Source organism: Cnephaeus nilssonii (assembly GCF_951640355.1).
Source record: "Cnephaeus nilssonii genome assembly, chromosome: 2".
Classification (NCBI taxonomy): domain Eukaryota; kingdom Metazoa; phylum Chordata; class Mammalia; order Chiroptera; family Vespertilionidae; genus Cnephaeus; species Cnephaeus nilssonii.
This window is the reverse complement of record NC_137073.1, coordinates 72,894,757-72,915,000: the sequence shown is the minus strand read 5'-3', so window position 1 is coordinate 72,915,000 and position 20,244 is coordinate 72,894,757. Positions and strand designations below refer to the sequence as shown.

General features: G+C 42.0%; 1 protein-coding gene across 1 annotated transcript in view; it reads right to left on the bottom strand.

Annotated features, from left to right (window-relative positions):
* Positions 1–20,244, bottom strand: part of ARSB (arylsulfatase B) — a 132,701-nt gene that overhangs the window by 85,945 nt on the left and 26,512 nt on the right. The window contains exons 3-4 of the mRNA XM_079793522.1: positions 17,476–17,666; positions 11,363–11,570 (exon numbers count right to left, since the gene is read on the bottom strand). Of these exons, the coding sequence (XP_079649648.1) occupies positions 11,363–11,570; positions 17,476–17,666 (399 nt within the window). The remainder of the gene's footprint in view (positions 1–11,362; positions 11,571–17,475; positions 17,667–20,244) is intronic.

The window sequence follows — 20,244 nt, the reverse complement described above, 5'->3', positions numbered from 1 at the left end:
GTAGTCACCCAAATCATGATTTGTTCAAATGACTGCTATTATGAAAATTTATGGTTTCAAACAATTTTAATATCAGAGAAATTTTCACCATAGGAAGTTAACTATTTAGTTTGGGTGGGTCAACAGTGAGATCAAGGAAGAAATCAAATGAAAATGAACGCACAACAACCCAAAAATCTTTGGGAAACAGGGAAAGCAGTATTTTGGATGTTAGATAATGATAATGAATAATTTCCACTTTCTTCATTATACCTTCTAATAGTTTTTTTTCATTTTCTACCACAATCATGTATTTATTTTTTTGGTTAATCCATCCGAGGATATTTTTTCCATTGATTTTTTTTTTTTTTAGAGAGAGTGGATATTTACCTGAAAAAATCCAAAACACTAATTTGAAAAGGTATATGCATACAAATAAGAAAGTATTCTAAGATGGAAATGACAAAAAAAAAAAAAAAATCACTGTACTTGGAAAAGTCATCCTAGGAAGGGTTGATTAGATGTGGCCCATACTGTGAAGGAAAATATAAAAGAGATCATAGAGATTACAGTTGGTTAAGAGCAAAAAACCCCAGAAAGGAAGAAACCTGTGGTGCCAATGATCTCTGAAATATTTTCTCATTAAGAAAACATGAGAAAAGAGCCCCACAAGGTTAAGGATTGTTCTGCAAGAAGGGAACAAGCCTGGAAGGCAGAATTTCTGTATACAACATTCTGTTGATGCTTTGTACCTAATTGCCAAAGTCAGCAAGAGAAGCGATGGGGATTTTCTCAAATATATTTTTATGATTGTTTTTAGGCCTGGTGGGGGGGGGATCTCATGCTTCTGAAAGCATCGCATGTTTAGGCCAAGCCCAGCAGGGCTATCTCCCGCAAAGAGCCTGGGCACTCTTTCCCAGCCCTCCTTGAAGAGCAAGGGCCATAAACTCCTGGGAAGGAAGGAGCCGGCAGTCTTTCCTCCGCTGACGAAGCAAGGGCCTCAGATCAAGCCAGAAAACCACAGCAATCACTGTAGAAACCCCAAGTAGAGAGGAATTCGGGACAGAACGCCAGCAAAAGCTAGCCGTGGAACTCTAATTTTCGACCAAATGCCTTGCTTCAAAAAAAAAAAAAAAGAAAAAAGCAGTTACCACTCCCTCGAGGAGAATCCCACGTGTGGACTGTAAAACAAGAAAAGAATTACACTGTTTGGGTTCTTAGTAGCTAAAATTTAGCCAACCTTTTTATTTTTTTCTAAGAAAACTGCTACAGAGTAAATCCCTATTTTTATATTCCTGAAGATATGAGTATAAACAATACACAGCTTTTGTTTTTCAGCAGATAATTAGTGCCTTCTTTGAAACCTACTTAAATTCGTCTCTTCCATCTATTAATAAAGACAGTGAGTTTTAAAATTCCAGACCAAAAACCCTGAAATACAATATACTTTTTGCTGATTCCTAAGGTAATAATTCCTAGGCCATTTGGTTCCTTCTCTCATCCTCCAGCTGCCGACTATGTATTTGCATCCAGAGCCTGTGGTGACCCAACTTTATGTCAGCCCCTTCCTCTGGCTGTGACTATGGTTCCCATGGGATTATTTCTACAAGGAACCTACTTCTCACCTTCCTTCATTCTCCAGAGCGTCTGTCCAACCTAACATACCTCTTGACTTCATAGGGAATTTTGGCTCTAATGAGTTCTGAGGGAATGTATGATATAAGAAATTCTTAAATGTGACCTTTAAAATGGAATGCAACACAGGAGGAGAAAGTAAACCCACACAAACTGGAAAGCTTCTTGCAATTTAGTCAATAAATATGCTCAGTTCAATATGTATTTTTCATTCATCATAAGCTCAGGGAGAGGCTTATAAACTCATAGGCCAATTATACACTCAGGGAAAGGCCACACCTTATAGAAGTGGGAAAATAAAGATTCTTCCATGCTTCTCATGCTGAAAATGTCATATCAAAAATACAGTATTACAGCACACAAGCAATAAGCAATATAACAAAACATTGAAGATCTTGATAAACAGGGATTGAGAAAGATTTTTGCCTTAGAAACTGTAGGATTGTGGAGTCAATGGTTTGTTGAAGAGAATGCAAATGCAAGACTGTTCTGGGGACTATCAAAATGTATTGGTTATTATTATTTCTCAATAAAAGTCAACAAATCTGTATGTATTACTACCTATTGCTAATAAAATTTTAAAATGATCCAATATGCTTTCAGCATGGACATTAACATAGAAAAATTTAAGGGTTGAAATGGATTGGCTTCTGGCTAGGAAAAAAGAGTCTCCTAGTTTTGAGCCATGTGTTATTATTTCCCTCTAGGGTAGATGTGCTGAATAAAGGGATAACTGCGAAGAGAAAGACAGTGTGGACACACTATACAGTTTCTTCATTTAACAGGTCTTCCTTAGCTTTGTCAGGAATTCATTTAAGTGTTTGAAGGACCTAGTGAGATTGGTTTGCCAGCACTCAGATTACTTTGTTTTTGGCAGAGAATTTCTATAATATTTTAATAAGCCTGCCAATTGCATAAGTACATTTAAAACCATGAAGCTCTCCAGTACGAGTTTTTAAGGGAATTCTATCTATAAGGGAGAAAAGGACATAAGATTTAGACGAATTAGTTCAGACTCTTTATTGCTCTGTTTAAGATATTAATCTACATATAATTTTGTGAAAGCTCAGAAAATAAATGCTAAAAGTTTAGGGACTGTAATAAATGCCTCCATTGGTTTCAGTAAAAATTTGCTATTGAGCAGGGTCCAGGCAGTGCTCCTGGACGGTCTCCTGACCCTCTGGGGCAGGACATGTCTCCACTGTGCAGGGCTGCCTGAGCACTGCACGGCCGGTCCTTCACATGACTTCCCCCTCAAAACACTGTGACAGCCAAAGCCATTTCTGCAATTTCCCAGTATCATTGTGGACCCCGCCGCAGTCTCAAATGGACTATGAATCTACTGCTCTGTGGACTACATGGGCACTCTGGCCATGGGCTGCATTCTTTCCAGCTCTCTGCAAATGCACCCCATTGCCAACAGAAGGGATGGTTCCATCAAAGGCTATCGCCAGTCCTGATGAAAGTTCTGAAAGCACAGAATTGCAGCACCTCACCTTTCCTAGTAACAAGGACTCTCAGATCAACTGTCCACGCTCTCCTATGCATTTCTTAAATCTGTCCTTTCGTCTCCTTCAAATTTCTCTCTGCCTTTACTCAGGCCCTCCTTACCCTCTACCCCTCTTGACCGCCATCACCTTCTAAAACGCCAGTCTGCCTCCAATCATCCTCCACACTAATCCTAAAATGAAAATATGGTCCTACTTAAAACCTTTCGATGCTTCCCCACGGCCTTCAGAGCACCTTCTACCGCCTTCCTCTCTGAGCCAGGACTTACATCACGTTCTCCAGCTTCACATCTAACCATTCCCCACCTGGCACTCTGGGCTCCAGCCCCACTGAACCTCCTAGCACATGACTGTTCTCCACTCTGCCCTTGCTCATGTTCATCACTCATAGCTGAGGATGCTGGCCCGGCTCCTCCCCACCAGCACACCATTTATCTGACCATCTCATTCCCAGCCTTTAACTCTCCGAAAGGCTCCCCTGCCCCCAGGCTCTGATAGGTGCTCCTACCACGAGCACACAGTGCCCTGGGTTGCATCCAAATACACTTCCATTGCATCATCATAATGCACTCGCTTGTCTGCCTCACTAGACTGCAAGTTTCCTAAGGGCTGGACCTATGTCCTATTTGTCTTTCTCTCTGCAACGAGAGACTGCGTGAATGAATGAAAGATCGGCCAACCTGCATCCAATAATGAAACTGAGGCTAGAGTCTCAGTAACTAATTGGCAGGAAAGCTGAGATTTGAACTTTGATCATATCCTATCACAGAGGAAATAGAAGGGCAACCTTTGTATTAGACGAAGAGAATATTATGTTTGCAATGAGATGAGCAATATTTGTTAACAGCAGTAATAATCACACATTTCCATACCTGAAAAGAGGCAGGGAAACATTATTCTATCAAGGTTGTAATTTACATGCAGTCAGAGCATGAAAAGCAGAATAATTAAATTGAAATTTTTCTTATTAGCTTTTTTAAAGAGTCTGTTTCTAGAAATGGATGCACTTACCCAAAATGAAAACTACCTAGGGTAGACTAAACTTCAACCCCAGTTGGTTTCTGGCAAACATATGTTATACTAGTTGCGTGTGTATGTATATTCCTATATATGTATAATATATATTTAAATAATTATTTGTATATAAATATATATATGTATTTTGCAGGTGTGAAAAGCATGAAACCAAGGAGCTAGTTTGTCTCAGGGTTTTCTATAGCAATAGCTTCAGCATTTCTTTGTTTGGATGCACCCAGTATTTCTATGCTTATGAAGAAGAGCAGTTCTATGTGAAGTGAAAAAAGTGGAAAAAATGAGTTACTGCTCTATGATAAGCCAGATCCAGGTCCTGCTGCCTTGGGTTTTAATAACATTGTCATAGCACATTAGTAAATTCTATTTCAGGCAATGAGATTGTCAATAATCACAGAAAAAGTTTCCAGAGAAAGAAATGCAAATTAAGTTTCTCCTTATCATCAATCTTTCCTCTAAATGTAAAGAAAGTGGTTATTGTGAGAAGAGTTAATGTAAATATCCTATCTAATAAAGAGGGGATATGCTAATTGACCCTCACGCCGTCGCAAAGATGGTGGTTCCCACAGCCACAAGATGGAGGCGCCCAGTCCCCTCAGCCCCGCCGGGGCAGAAGGCGCGTGGCAAGGCCAGGCCCGATCGCCTCCGGAGTCCCCCAGTTTCCTCAGCCCCCCAGCCACCCAGGGCCGGCCTGAGGCACAGGCAAGCCTCGGATGGCAGATGGCTAGCCGCCCAGGGCCAGCCCGAGGCACAGGCAAGCCTCAGTTGTCAGCTGCCCAGCCGCCCAGGGCCGCCTGAGGCTCAGGTAACCAGGGCCGGCTGAGGCTTGTGCTGCCAGCAGTGGCAGCAGCAGAGGTGTGATGGGGGCGTCACCTTCCCCTGATCACCGGGTTGCCTCCTGCCCCTGAGGGCTCCCAGACTGTGAGAGGGGGCTGGGCAGGCTGAGGGACCCCCCTCCAGTACATGAACTTTTATGCACTGGGCCTCTAGTATACAGATATTGTGGGTTTGGTTCCAGATCACTGCAATAAAGTGAGTTGTAATCTTTTTGCTGGTGGAGGGTCTTGCCTTCAATTTGTAAAACATGCAACATGTGCGAAGTGCAATGAAGTGAAGTGTGCCTGTAATAGCTGCATAAAGATGCTGGGATCGCCCTAGCTCAGTGATTGGCAAACTGCGGCTCACGAGCCACATGTGGCTCTTTGGCCCCTTGAGTGTGGCTCTTCCACAAAATACCACGGCCTGGGCGAGTCTATTTTGAAGAAGTGGCGTTAGAAGAAGTTTAAGTTTAAAAAATTTGGCTCTCAAAAGAAATTTCAATCGTTGTACTGTTGATATTTGGCTCTGTTGACTAATGAGTTTGCCGACCACTGCCCTAGCTGGTTTTGCTCAGTGGACAGAGCATCTGTCTGTGGAGTGAAGGGTGAGGGTTTGATTCCAGTGAAGGGCACATGCCTGGGTTGCGGGCTCGATCCCCAGTAGGAGGCAGCCGATCAATGATTTTCTCTCATCATTGATGTTTCTATCTCTCTCCCTCTCCCTTCCTCTCTAAAATCAATAAAAATATATATTTTTTAAAAAGATGCTAGGATCAATCTCGGTTTTCAAGGTTTTATAAGTAGTTTTCCTAATTTTAATTCATGATCTAGTTGCTCCAGAGGTGGCTCTAATTTGAGCTCATTTTACTCAGGGTTAAATTTCTTCGAAGATTCTTGAAATTTAGCAACTATAAAGATCAGCCATGGTGACAGGAACCCAGATTAAAACGGCATCTTCATAATAGTCGCTAGTGCCACTCCTCTTAACTAATACCCTAAAATAACAAAGACACAGAGTAAGATGAAAACCCATCACAAGGTGAGAAACCAAGACCAACAGACAGACCTATGCCAGAATCCTGGAGAACTTCCCATGAGCTATGAGCTGAAGATGCTGGGCTAAGGAAACAAGGGCTGGCCTACCCTATTTGCCTCCTGACACAGACACCTCACCTACCCGAAAAGAGGCAGGGAGGCAGCCTGGGAGGGGACATTGCTAATTTTTTACATGACCAGAGAAGTAGAATCTCCTCAACTTTCTACGTGCAGTTAGAAATAGCAACTCCCAGAAAGAAATGGAGAAGACGAGTGTGACAGGGTGGCACACAGTATCTTGGGAAGTGATCCCCAAAGCAAAGCCCTGAAGGCGTGGAAATAGGAAGAGTCAAGTAGCTGTGCATATTGGCATCATTTTAGCGCATCAAAGAACCAGGTAGCCCAAGAGCCGAAAGTAGGTCATCAGGTTCAGTAGATATAGCAGACTCCATACCTATAGCCCCCTGGGCATTGAGTGAGTGGTGGGCATGAAGCTGACCTCAGCTATGGAGTTGGGAAGTGATTAATCAGGAAAATGAGATATCTGGCAGTTTCCCAGAGCAACCATCTTCTCTGTCAGAGCACCTTCGTCTGTATATGATACATTAATACATATATACTTTTGTTTCAGGAAATAATTTATCTTTAAACTGTATCACTCTGATCTCTACAAAGATTGTTTTATAAACTTATCACTGCTAATTCTTACAATCGTGAGATTATTTCCCAGGAATAAGGAAACAGTGACCACAGGCCAAGAGAGGACCATGCACACGGTGTGGGCAGACCCTTCACAGCTATGCTCAGAGTAAGAGTATGTAGCTGGTAATAATTTACTACGGAAATAAAAATTTTAGAGAAGTTCTATTTGGGAAAAGCTTGGGTTCTACGAACAGAAGTAGAGATAAAGGACAATGGGATAAGGTAAAAGGGAAAGATGAGAAGCAAAAGCACAACTGACAAGGGTTAATAGGTATTGACCTCAAGATCTAGGTTTGAATTCTGACTCTTCCATTTGTTAGATGAGTGGCTCTCTTAGTCCATCCAGGCTGCTGTAACACAATACCACAGACTAGTTAGCTTACAGACAACAGAAATTTAGTCCTCACGTTTCTGGAAGCTGGGAAGTCCAAGAGCAAGACCAGCATGGCTGCCCTATGGTGAGGACCCTCTTCCTGGTTCACAGCCAGTGCCTTCTTGCTGTGCCCTCACATGGAAGAGGGGACTAGAGATCTCTCTGGGGTCTCTTATAAAGGCACTAATCTCATTCGCGAGGGCTCCACCCTCATGACCTAGCACCTCCCAAAGGCCCCACCTTCTGACACCATCACATTGGGTGTTAATATTCCAACATGTGAATTTGGGGTGAAAAACATTCAGAGTAGTAGTGGCTGTGGGAAAAGCACTTAACCTCTTTCATTTTGATTTCTTCATTTATCTATATATATAAAAGCCCAGCGACTGGAACGGCAGAACGACCAGAACGACTGGAACAACTGGTGGCTATGACACGCACTGCAGCAGCCAACCAGCCTGATCCAGGCCCCGATCGCTCCCCCACACACCTGGCCAGGCCGGCCCCCGATCGGCCCCCAACACCCCAATTGGGGGCAGGCCAGCCAGCCAACCACACACAGCCCCTCCCCCCGGCCAGCCCCACCCCCAATCGGCCCTCAACACCCTAATCAGGGGCAGGGCCAGCCAACCACCCGCGGCCTCTTCCCCACCTCCCGCCGGCCTGGCCTGATGGGCCCCTATTAGTGCGGGCTGGCCGGACACCCCACCTGTGTACAAATTCGTGCACTGGGACTCTAGTAAATTTATAGACTGGAGACAAAGAAACTTATTTCACAAGGTTACATTGAGCTTTAATGCTTAATGACATGACCAGTGAACTGACTAAGGCAAACAAAGGATTGCAAAGCAACTAAAAACAAAATCAATAGCAATCTACACTGGCGATATTAAAGAGCAGATTAAAATTGCAAAAATGTAATGCAGAGGAGCTGGATCCAGAAGACTGAGAAAAAGGACAAAACACAGAAAATGATGAGAGAGACATTGAGTCAGTGCTTCAACCTACTAATGAAAGATATTTTTGAAAAACAAATCAAGCAGAACAAAAGCAATAAGCTAAAATATGAACAGGGAAAACTTCCTGGAGTGAAAAATAATCTCAGCATAGAGATCAAAGGGTTCACTGTATTTCAGGCAAAATTAATTTTAAAATATTTTAAAGACCCATGCCTAGATATAATTCAGCAAAAATCTAAACTATGAAGATAATTAAAACAAACAAAAAAGCCTCCAAATCGGTTTCAGGGACCAACTTATCCAGACAGATCTTTCAAACAGCCTGTGAACTGCTCTAGAGCAGAGAAAAAAATGGAAAAACCACCCAAACTACTTTATTAAGTGAGCATAACCAAGACAACAAAAGCTGACACAGAGAGAAAAAGCAACCCCCCGCCCCCCCATACACTTTTCACTCTTGACTCGGTACAAAAATCCTAAATAAACCTCTCACAAATTGAATTCAGCAGAATAATAAAAATGCATATACATGATCAAGTTGGATTTAGCCCAGCCCAACAAAGCAAACATGGTCCAAGACTAATATATCTACTAATATATCATAGTGTCACCACGGACACAAACAACAGGGTGGTGAAGGCCTGGGGAGGGGGAGGGGGGCCAGCTAGAAGGGGTTAATGGGGGGAAAACAGGGGATATATGTAATACTTTCAACAATAAAGATTTAATTAAAAATATATATATATCAGAGTGAGACAACCTTATTATAAAGTAATCCCCATTTTCTTAGTGAAAAGCTCCAAAAATTATTTTTGCTGACTTGAATAAATATAATATGGATGTTTATAAAAGTCAACTGCCTATTTAAAAGTTACGTATACACACTTGAAATCATATAAGAAAATATCTTAAAATATTGCTCTTTTCCACACTTTCACACACCATGAAAACATTTTATTCTACTCCTTCCCATGCCTACTTGACATCAATATCCGTTGTCACAGGAGCCACTCTGAGATATCTGGCAGTTCCCCAGAGCTACCATCTCCTCTGTCTGAGCACCTTCGTCTGTATATGATACATTAAAACATATATACTTTTGTTTCAGGAAATAATTTATCTTTAAACTGTATCACTCTGATCTCTACAAAGATTGTTTTATAAACTTATCACGGCTAATTCTTACAATCGTGAGATCATTTCCCAGGAATAATTACTAAGTGAGTATAAATCTCTTGACTTCTTTTGTGATTGCTTCTTTCAGTGAGTGACCTCTATAAGTATTCAGTACCAACACTGATCAAGGTGCTTTCCAGGCTGTTCGACATAAAGCCGACTGAGAAAAACTCAGTATGAGAGAGATCTTGTACGGACTTGTACTAGTATATAAGATGTTTCCCTTTTCTGGAGAGTAAGTTTTGGAATAAAAACAACTGTAATAGCAACCCTTTCCACAATAGGGATACTTAGAAAATTATAGTACATGTTTAGCACTAAAGCAGCTGAACAAGGATGCTCAGGGTGGCCCCTGGCCCTGCCCAGGCTCCTCGAGAGATTGGTATTGCAGCACACCAAGCAGAAAGCTCTGCTACGTCATGAGGACCAATAAGAACATCCAGACCATCATCTGCATCACCTCAGAGGCAGGAGATGCAGTGGAGCCAGAAAGGCTGATGCCTGGCTCTGCCTGGCTGTGTGACCTTGGGCAAGTTACTCAGCCTCTTTGTGCTTCAGTTCTCACACCTGCAAGAGAACTATTGTGAGGATTCATTTAACTAATTCACGTAAAGCACTCAGAACTATGTCCTGAACATAACAAGCACACAATAATTGCTAGATTCAAAAACCATGCCCGATTAAAAGCAAACCAAACTAACTCTTTAAAAAAACACACACAAAAAACTATAAGTACAATAACCAGATTCATTCCTCAACATGCCATTTCACACCCCTTATATAACCACTTTACAGTAAAACTCACCAGGTTACAAACCGCAACCTCACCCTAGGAGTTTCTAGTTAAATTTTCAGGTTGTAGCCAAGGAACACTAGAGATTTGAGAAAGCTCCTTCATGAAATGCAAACCAAAACAAAGATACAAACAACCTTAGAAGGAAGAGAGACAATGTTGGGAGTATAAGCAAATTTAAAAATATACGTATGTGTACACACACACACGTATGTACACACATCTACACACACATAATTAATGGTTAAGAGCACAGGCTTTGGAGAAATAAATTATTAATTGCATCCATAAAGTGGGGGCGGGGGGGGGGGGGAAACTTCACACAAAAAAGAATTATCAGAAAACAAGAAAGAGTCCTTGATAATTAAAAACTATGGTTGTTACAATGAATTCAATAGAATGGTTATAAGATAATAATGAGAAAATAATGATGAAGAAAAGAGAAGAGGAGAGGGAGAGGGAGACGGAGAGGTAGAGGGAGAGGTAGAGGGCGAGGGCGAGGGAGAGGGAGAGGGAGAGGGAGAGAGAGAGATATTAGAGGATTAATGCAGTATCCAAATAACAGGAGTTTTGTGAAGGCAGACTAGGAGGAAGGTAGGATGGAGGGTCAAACAATTCTGCCATAAATAATACAAAAAATTTCCTATTAAAAAAAAAAAGGATCAGCATTTTCCGATAGAAAGTACTCTTGGAGTACTCACCATAATGAATAAACCAAGACCTATACCCAAAGTACATCCCTAGGGAATAGAAACTATGTCTATATATAACAGATTAGAAGTTGGAATGACATCTCCATAATAAAAATGATTTTCAAGAAACTTCTTCCTTCTACTTTTCTGTTTTTCCTATAATCAACATGCATAACTTTTATTGTTAGAAAATTTTAATATAAAAAAATCTATACTTGGAGGCTCTAGCTTAGATTTAAACGGCTGCATTTCTTATCTGTCTTCATAACGTCACAATCTGTCTTTGACACAGAGCCCCCTGCGGTCAGCAGAAGTCCTCCTGACAGAGCCTGGGCTGCAGAGATTGCTGAGAACAAGCCAGTCCAAGGAGTCAGTGCCCAGCTGCCTGTGTATGAGGGATGCCCTCTCATACTTACTTAGAAAGCACTCGTTGTCAAGCATACCCCCCAGAATATTTTGATATTTGAAGAAAGGTGGGGAAGCCCGTAATTCTTTTTCCTTAGACACATCTTTCTACCCATTATGAGCATGTCTTCACTCTTGCAGTTAGCATTCATTTTAATAAGGAACGGCTAAATGCTCCAATTTGTCTTCATTCCATTCATCGAATACCATGTCCTAAGCTTTGCCGGGAGATGATTTTCCTGTTGACAGGCTTACCTGTGGAGAAGATGAACACCGTGTTGTTCCAGAGCCCCCGGCTTCTTAAGGCTGCGGTGACATTTCCCACGGCTTCATCCATAAGGGACACCATTCCTGCATAGTGACGCCTGTTCTTATCTTGGATAAAGTCGTATGGCTTCAGGTACTCCTCGGGGACCTGAAGGGGCTCGTGGACAGACTGGAGAGCAAGGTAGAGAAACAGAGGCTGGGAAGAGAGTTTGTGCAAGTCAGTCAGGAGGGCATGGAAGCATTGACTACATAGAGGTTCAAATTTATCAGTTAAAAAAACTAATATCAAGGCAACCCACAGAATGGGTTGAAAATATCTGTAAATCAAACATGTACCTGACAAGGGACTTGTAGGGAGAATATATAAAGGACTCTTGCAACTCAATAATAAAAGACAATTAACAAAATTACAAAATGGGCAAAGAATTTGGACAGACATTTCTCCAAAGAAGATAACAAATGGCCAATAAGCAAATGAAAAGATGCTCAACATCATTAATCATTAAGAAAATGCAAATCAAAACCACTCTGTGATACCACTTCCCACCCACTAGGAGGTTATAACACAAAAACCAGAAAATAGTACATGTGGGTGAAGATGTAGAGACATCAAAACACTAATTCATTGATGGTGGGAATGCAAAATGGTGCAGCCAGTATGAAAAACAATTTGGCAGTTCCTGAAATTGTTAAACATAGAGCTACCATATGACCCAGCATTCCCATTCCTAGAAAGTGAAAGCTACGTCCACACAAAAACTTGTACACGAATGTTCACATATAGCCCAAAAGTGGAAACAATGCAAACGTCCGCCCGTTAATGAGCAGTAAACAAAACGTGATGTATTTCCGGCAATACTCAGCAATAGAAGGAATATTATCAGCCATAAATTCTGTGCTAATAGGCACAGAGCTTCTTTTTGTGGTGATGATAATGTTTTAAACTTAGATAGTGATGGTTGCATAACTCTGAGTTTACTATTGAATTGTATATTTTAAATGGCTGAATTTTATGGTATGTGAATTATGTCTTAATAAAGATGTTAAAAATGTAACAAAAGACACATGATAAAAGACTAAAAATAAAAGCTTGAGTTCTAAAATAGCCTAGAAGGCTCTGATCCAAACAAATAATAATATCAATCATAACAACTATATGTGAAATATCTATGTGCTAGATACTATAAAGATGTATATATTCCATCTTATTTAATACTCCAAAACACCCTATGTTACATTCATTTTACAGGCAAGTTAATTGAGGCTTAGACTTGCCCAAGTTCATATTAATTGCAGAGCAATTTCCTATTGAAAACCCCAGTATTATAGTTTGGACATGTACCAATAGATGCTTTAACGTTTTGCTCCAGCTGAAAAATAATTTCACACCATTTAGTAGAGGGTAAGGATTTTTTGATGTTTTTATGAAAAAACAAGTGAATACCATGCCTTGTTAGTCTTTGATCTAGGACCAAACATAAGGCCAATTTAATTTCTGGAAACTAACAAAGGAGTGTGAAGCATTGATTCTATTTTACCTCTCAGACCAACTTACAGCATTTAACATTAGTGGTAGTCCAGGTCAGCCTCTCCTTTTTAATGAGCCTTTCTGAAGGCTCTCTCCTCTTTGTGTTTCTACAGAATTCTTTAATGAGTTGAAACCCTCAAAAAGACAACTAGTCCAACCCAAGAATAAATATATAATTCTGTTCAAGTATTTGAGGCATTTAAATCTCATAAATGAATAGGAAAAAGTCAGAAAGCAGCCTGGAAATGGTGTCTCATATTTCATTCTTCACTGTTGATAAATTGTTTTAAATTATCTATTCTATACCCCTGCAGTAAAGTAAGGAGTATACATGTACAGCACTCAAATAGGTTATTTGTAGTTCAGTCCTTTGGCAGTTAGAAACATCTTTTCCCCAAAATCAAAGTGTTCAAAATATCTGCTAAATATCAAAGTAATCACTTCAAAACCTATTTAACTAAAGAAGTAAGCGATGGAATGAAAACCATGATACGGTGGAACCTGTGCTTCATTTGTACATTGCTTCCATGGGAAGACATTCCAAATTCCAACTCCAAAGGTCAACTTTAAAGCTCGGGCACTAAGTTAGCCCCACTCTGCCTCCACACACACACGTCCTACTCCAGCCACACAAGTCACACGGACACTCCTGCGCTCCTCCCGATCCGGGTGAGAGAGTCCCAGGGGATGCTGTGTCCAGGTGCTGAGGAAGGACCCTGGGCTGAGCTGTTTGGAGGGAAGGACGTGAAGTGGCATCCATGGCCTGACAGGCAGTGAGGGGCTGTGGTCGGAGGAGCCGTCTGGTCTTCAGCCCTAGACTAAGCCGACCCCAGCCACCAGCCAAGGTCTAGATAGGGTTAAAAATTGTCAGGCTACAACAAATTGCAGCCCACATTGCAAGCAGTTTTAAAAATCAGGAATTATCACATAAAAATCTGTTTTGTTTCGTCTTGTTTTAATTTTCCTGAAAAATATCAGAACTTCTGACAACTCCACAGCCACTCTCCATCTAGTAACAAGCAGCTGAGTATGAGAAGCAGAGGCCCCAGTCTCAGAAGCTCGCCATTTCTCTAGTCCCCACTGTGCCACGTGAGCGGCTCCACTTATTTAGGTAAGCAGCCTGACTCCGGTAAACACCAGAGTTTGTGACTCTGGCCTGCATTTTCTACGGTGGGCAGGGTGGAGGAAATCTGAAAGGAGCCTCCCTGTTTAAAAAGATATGCAACATGGCAACCCACGTGGCTGGTGATGGAGAGAAAGGGCAAAAGGGAGGTTGGTCCCGGCCAGCAAGTGAGGTGAGGGTCGTGGGGGAGAGTTCTTATAACCATGCCAGGAATATATAATAATTCTGGGACCATCATTAGGGGACCTTATACATATCCAGTGTAGAAATTCTTCTACTCACCTTGTTAAAAATAGCAAAAAATTACCTGAAAAATCCTTCTAGTAATTATCCCTTAGGGGCTAAGGGCACGACTATCACTCTCGAGGGCCTAAAATGAGAAAACTGCAGCAATCCCCTTTTTCCAGCATCAGGCTTCTGAGAAGGGGCATGACTGGGACGAGGGAGTGAAAACAACCTCTGAGGATGAGGCCCAGCCCGTCCTGTGACTGTCACAGGCCATGCAAAGGCCTCGCACGACTTGCCGACCAGATCCTAATAACGTACAAGTATAGCTGAAGGCATTCCGTGACCAAAGCAAGTTCTCTTTCTCCCGTTTCATCAGCAGTAGCCCAGGGTCGCTTAGTGTGTGGACAAACAGCCTCATACACATCAACAGGGCTTTGGGTCACCAGGCGGAGGCAGAATGATATATAGTGCAGCGCATTTAATGAGGTGAGGACCAGTGAACACATTTTAGAGTATTTCCATCCAATATTATAAAAATAAGGTTGCAGCACTCACAAGGTGAACTTTATTTGTGAGGCATCTTATTTCCCGACAGTGCCAGATGTGAGGCGTTTCTATACTGTTTTTAAAGTTAAGAACATTCTAGAGTACTGTTCTTAGTACACCATGGTGGCCCAGTGGAAGAACAATTACCTAGGGCTCTAAGGGTCTCCAACCATAATCAGGACTCACGTACAGCCACTCGTCCTAAGGCCCTTCTTGTGAACAGCAGCCAATTCCCCCTCACCTGCCAGCCAGGGCTCTGTTGGCCTAAATCAGCAGCCACCATCCTGGGGATGAGCTCCCGAGTACCACCCTATCTACTGACCTGAGTTCTAACCCAATCAAGCCTTGGCCTCTGCAGACCTGAGGGCACATTCTGACCTGACATTCTGATTCAAAACACTGGAGTCCTGTACCCAATCTGACCTTCACTGACCTCCGGGTTTACACTGAACCCAGATTTCTCCCTCGCTCTTCCTTGGGTCCAGATCCCTACGCTAAGCATTGCAGTTACAGCTGCCATCTGTACGAACCCCAACTGCACCCTTCCAGGTTTCTTAGGACTAGATAATGGAATCCTAGATGTGAGGCATGACCAAAGGTTTAAGTATTACATAAAATATCACATTACTACTTAAAGTTATTAGCATATTCGTAAGATGCTAGGGGTTCATTTCCTTTTATTATGTCTATTCTTATACGCTAAATATCCTCACCACGCTAAGACACTAATTTCAGTGAGAAAGTCTTGTTTTTGTTTCTTTATTTAAAGAATAAATTTAAAAAGCATATGATATGCTTTTAAATTGTTACTCTATCTTTGACTTCCAAATTAAGACATTCCTTTCTCAAATTGTGTCAGGGCAAGTAAGGGTCTACCACCAGAAATGTGCATTTGCTTTAAGATGCTTTTAATAGACTAGATGGGTGAGAAAACATTTGTTTTTATTCTGCAAAGTGTCGAGGGGGCTATTTTTAACCAAAAGATCTTCTATGAATACGCTGCTTTCACACTGCGGTGTTAGTGCTGACAGAATTATCTTGCCGAAAAGGAGAAGGGACACTGCTTCCCAGCACATGTGCGATGGCTATCCGCGGGGTCCCTCTGGTCCAGCACCATGTCCTTCTGTCACAAAACAGCTCCACCCCCTTCTTCCCCTCCAGTGCTCTTTAAAATGGGGACACTTTTAGCTTGTGGGTTTGTGTGAATTTCTTTAGTGATTTCCATCCTAGAACAAGTCGCCTATGTTACAGTCTATATATAGCACTTGGGGATTAGCACAGAATAAGATTCGGGGTCGGGGAAGGTAGAAGAGGGTAAAGAGGGGGTAAATGGTGATGGAAGGAGACGACTTGGGGTGGTGAACACAGTGTGAAATATACACAGTGTAAAATATACTCCATATAATATACAGATGATGTATTATCGAACTGTACACCTGAAACCTACGTAATTTTATTAACCAATGTCACCCCAATAAATTCAATAAAAAAGACCCAAAAAAAAAGAAGATTCAACATTGGGATAAAGTGCAGCTCCTGGAACTGGGGTGACATCATTTTACTGAGAACTGAAAATGAAAACATCTGCATGTGCTATTTTAAAGGAACTTTCTGAGCTACTGACTATTTCATTCATTTATGTCTATGCTTGAAACTTTACTTTGAGGATGTTAGGAATGCTGGAAATGGTGTCAGAATATTTCAGACACAAGAGGAAAACGACCACCCTCTCACCTGGCAATTTCCTGATGTTATCTCTAAGCAGCACCACACTAACAACATGGGCTTGGGTGGCTGTGAGCTCTGGGGCCTCCAGTTGTCCTCAGTTCCTGTGCTGTCCACACTACACCAGTTAAGGCGGCCCACACACCAAGAACTAGTTCACCCCAGCTGCTTCCTCTTATCCGCCTAATGTTTCGGGCACTGTGAGAGAATTCTCCATTGTTCCTGAATGGGAACTAATTTTTATTGTAGGCATACTATAGTTCCACGATTATATTGCGAACCTGTAAAAGGCAGTTGGCTTCTGCTTCCAATCTGCGTTTGAGGGGAGTCAAAAGCGGCTGCACATCAGAATCGCCGGTGGGAGGTGGGGGCGGAGACCCTGTCGTTAAATACCAACGATAGGGTCTCACCCTGGACTGATAAACCACAATATTCGGAATTGGTAGTTCTTACAAGCGTTCCAGATGATCCCAATATACGGTCAGGATGAGTCATACACTGGGGCTCACAATCTCTGGTCGTGGATATTAACTGTGGATGGGGGTGCATTGAGCTCTGGAGAAAAACAGTGTGGGTTTAAAATCTGATTCTGACTCTCAATTGCTCTGTGACCTTGAACAAGTTAGTTAGTTTTCTTCTAAAACACTATAGATACAGTATTTCTCAGAGTGTAATCTGGGAACCATTTTAACCAGAATCATCCTTGGGGAGTTTCTTTAAAATGCTGGGGTACGGATTTCCTGCAGACATGCGAGATCAGACTCTTATGGGCTCCAGGAATTTCATTTTTAAGAAGCTTCCCAGGCTGATACTAGTGCACTCTAAAACTTGAAAATAATCCCTCTAGGATGTATTAGATGTTTCCCTCGATGACAGTTGCCTCTTCCTACACTCATCTGTGGAGACCCTCTCTGATCACAATCTTGATATCAATAAAGAGGCAAGACTTACCTTCTCTGGTGGATGGTTAGTTATGAGGGCTGTAGCCCTTTCGGTAAATATGTTTGTTGAATACATATTTTCATATCCTGTTGCAACTTCCTCACCATCTCGAAAATCAAGAGCACATCGTGTGACATTGAGAGCATTGATAAATGCACAGCGTTCGTGGGAATAGTAATCTTCACTACCTAGGAGATATCCTACAGCAAGAATGGGAAATGAAAGTAGTCAGCATGGCATAAAACTTGTTAAACTAATGTTCCAGTATTTAATTGCCTAATGCAATTGATTACCCACGACAAAGCTAATCCGACGACAAGGTTAATCAGAGCACCATTTCTTAACATCTCTATATTTTCTAGCAGATGGCATTAAAGTGTAATTGTAAAAAAATTCAAATCCACTCCTCACTCAAGTCTTTATTTAGCACACAAGCTCTATCATGTAACTCTCAAAGTGGGTGATTCTAAGTAAATGCATTTTTAAAAAGTCAGGGTTCAAATTCAGTAAAGGTGATAACATCTTAATCTTTTAAAGCTATCTAATAGCTAAAATAGCATATGGTTAATGTGACTTGTTACAAGTATTTATTCTGAGGTGATCACATAAATGAATGCAAGAACCAAATAATATTGATATTGACCTTCAAAGACTGGCTTCAAGGTTATTTATAGAAGTGGCTCTAGGAGAAATCATCTTTAGTCAGACACTGACACCCACTGGTCAAAGACACAAACCTTTCCAAACGGAGGATTTCTAGACATAACAGGGCCAAATGATCAAACTAATGTGCAGCACTAAGATTAGATTTTTCTACCTATTGTGATCTCAATTTCACCCCAAATTTAAATGGCATTAACTGCCTATCTCATAATTTAGACTTAACCATGGAAGGAAATGAGTTTTCTCAACAAACAGTTGCTTCTGCAAATGTTCTACATTTTCCTAATATATTAAAACTGGAGGCCCATTGCACTAATTCATGCACAGGTGGGGTCCCTCAGCCTGGCTGGCGATCGGGGCTGATCGGGGCCCCTCTCGCCCAGTCCTGATCAGAGCCCATCAGGGCCGGCCGGCCGGAGCGGGACCACGGGAGGGTTCCAGGGCATGTCCAGCCCGACTTGCCCAGTCCCAATCGGCCAGACCCCAGCAGCAAGCTAACCTACCAGTTGGAGTGTTTGCCCCCTGGTGGGCAGTGCGCGTCATAGTGACTGATCGACCAATCAGTTGGACACTTAGCATATTTGCCTTTTATAAATAGAGATATGCTGTGCTGCATATTGTATGATGCCACTCATACAAAATATCCAGAATGGGCAAATCTACTAGAGACAAAAGCCTAGATTAGCGAGGTCACCTAGGGCTGGCGGGGTTGGGGGAAAATAGAGAGTGATTGCTAATGGGCATGGGATTTCTTTGGGGGTGTGATGGAAATGTTCTACAATTGAATTGTGAGGACAACCCTGTGAATGTATTAAAAATCACTGAGTTATACACCTTAATTGGGTGAATTGCATGACATGTGAATTACACCTTGATAAAGCTTTTAAAAAGAAATAAGCTGTGCTGGACTCTGAGCTATCTATCGCCTGACAGATACTGCTTATTAACCTTAAAACGAGGATGATAAATTGGCCTAGCCCTTTCCCCAGTCCTAAATGTTTTCTATAATCACAATTAAAAGCCTTACACAGCTTACACAATAAATTAATTCATTTTTTATTAATTTCCTCCTTTTCCATGATTCACTAATTCATGGTTCTGAATATAGTGAACAATGGTCTTAAGATAATGTTTTAAATGGTAATTTTTCTCCTACATATAAAACAGAAAGGGAAACCCAAAGGGTTTGCTAATTAATATGTAATAGAGAAAGGAATGTGTCCACAAAAATAGTTTCAGCCCCTGTATCTGTTCAGAGAGGGGTCATGGCATAGGGGTTCTATTTGGGGGTTTTATTAACTACTAGGTATCAGTCCTGCAGAAAATCACTTCGGATTTCTTATCCATAAATGTAAACTATTTTTATCATTTGGGAGAAAATATGCATAGAATATACTTGATTAAAAGAGGATGAACTACAAATATAAAAGAGATATTACAAATAGGATTCCAGAAATACAACTATTTATTCACATACTTGACCAAACTGACACCAACATCCATGTTACAATCCCATAGAGCTTCTCTCATAAGAATGATTCACAAATTTGAACTTACATGCCGAGCCTAAAGAAGATGGCAGCCTAGGCTTTTTGGGGGAAAAAGAGAAAATACTTTTTGAACATCTAAATCTCCGACGGCTCTATTTAACAGCATAATTGAGGTACTAGTGGCCCGGTGCATGAAATTCGTGCACAGAGGGGGGATTCCCTCAGCTCAGCCTGCACCCTCTCCAATCAGGGACCCCTTGGGGGATGTCCGGCAGTTGGACATCCCTCTCACAATCTGGGACCGCTGGCTCCTAATTGCTCACCTGCCTGCCTGCCTGATTGCCCCTAACTGCCTCTGCCTGCCTGCCTGACTGCCCCTAACTGCCCTCACCTGCTGGCCTGATCTCGCCCCCCAACTGCTCTCCCCTGCTAGCCTGGTCTCGCCCCCAACTGTGCTCCGCTGCCGGCCTGATCTTGCCCCCAACTGCCTCTACCTGCCTGATCTTGCCCCCAACTGCCCTCCCCTGCTGGCCTGATCTCGCCCCTAACTGCCTTACCCTGCAGGCCTGGTCGCCCCCAACGGCTCTCCCCTGCCAGCCTGATCTCACCCCCAACTGCCCTCCCC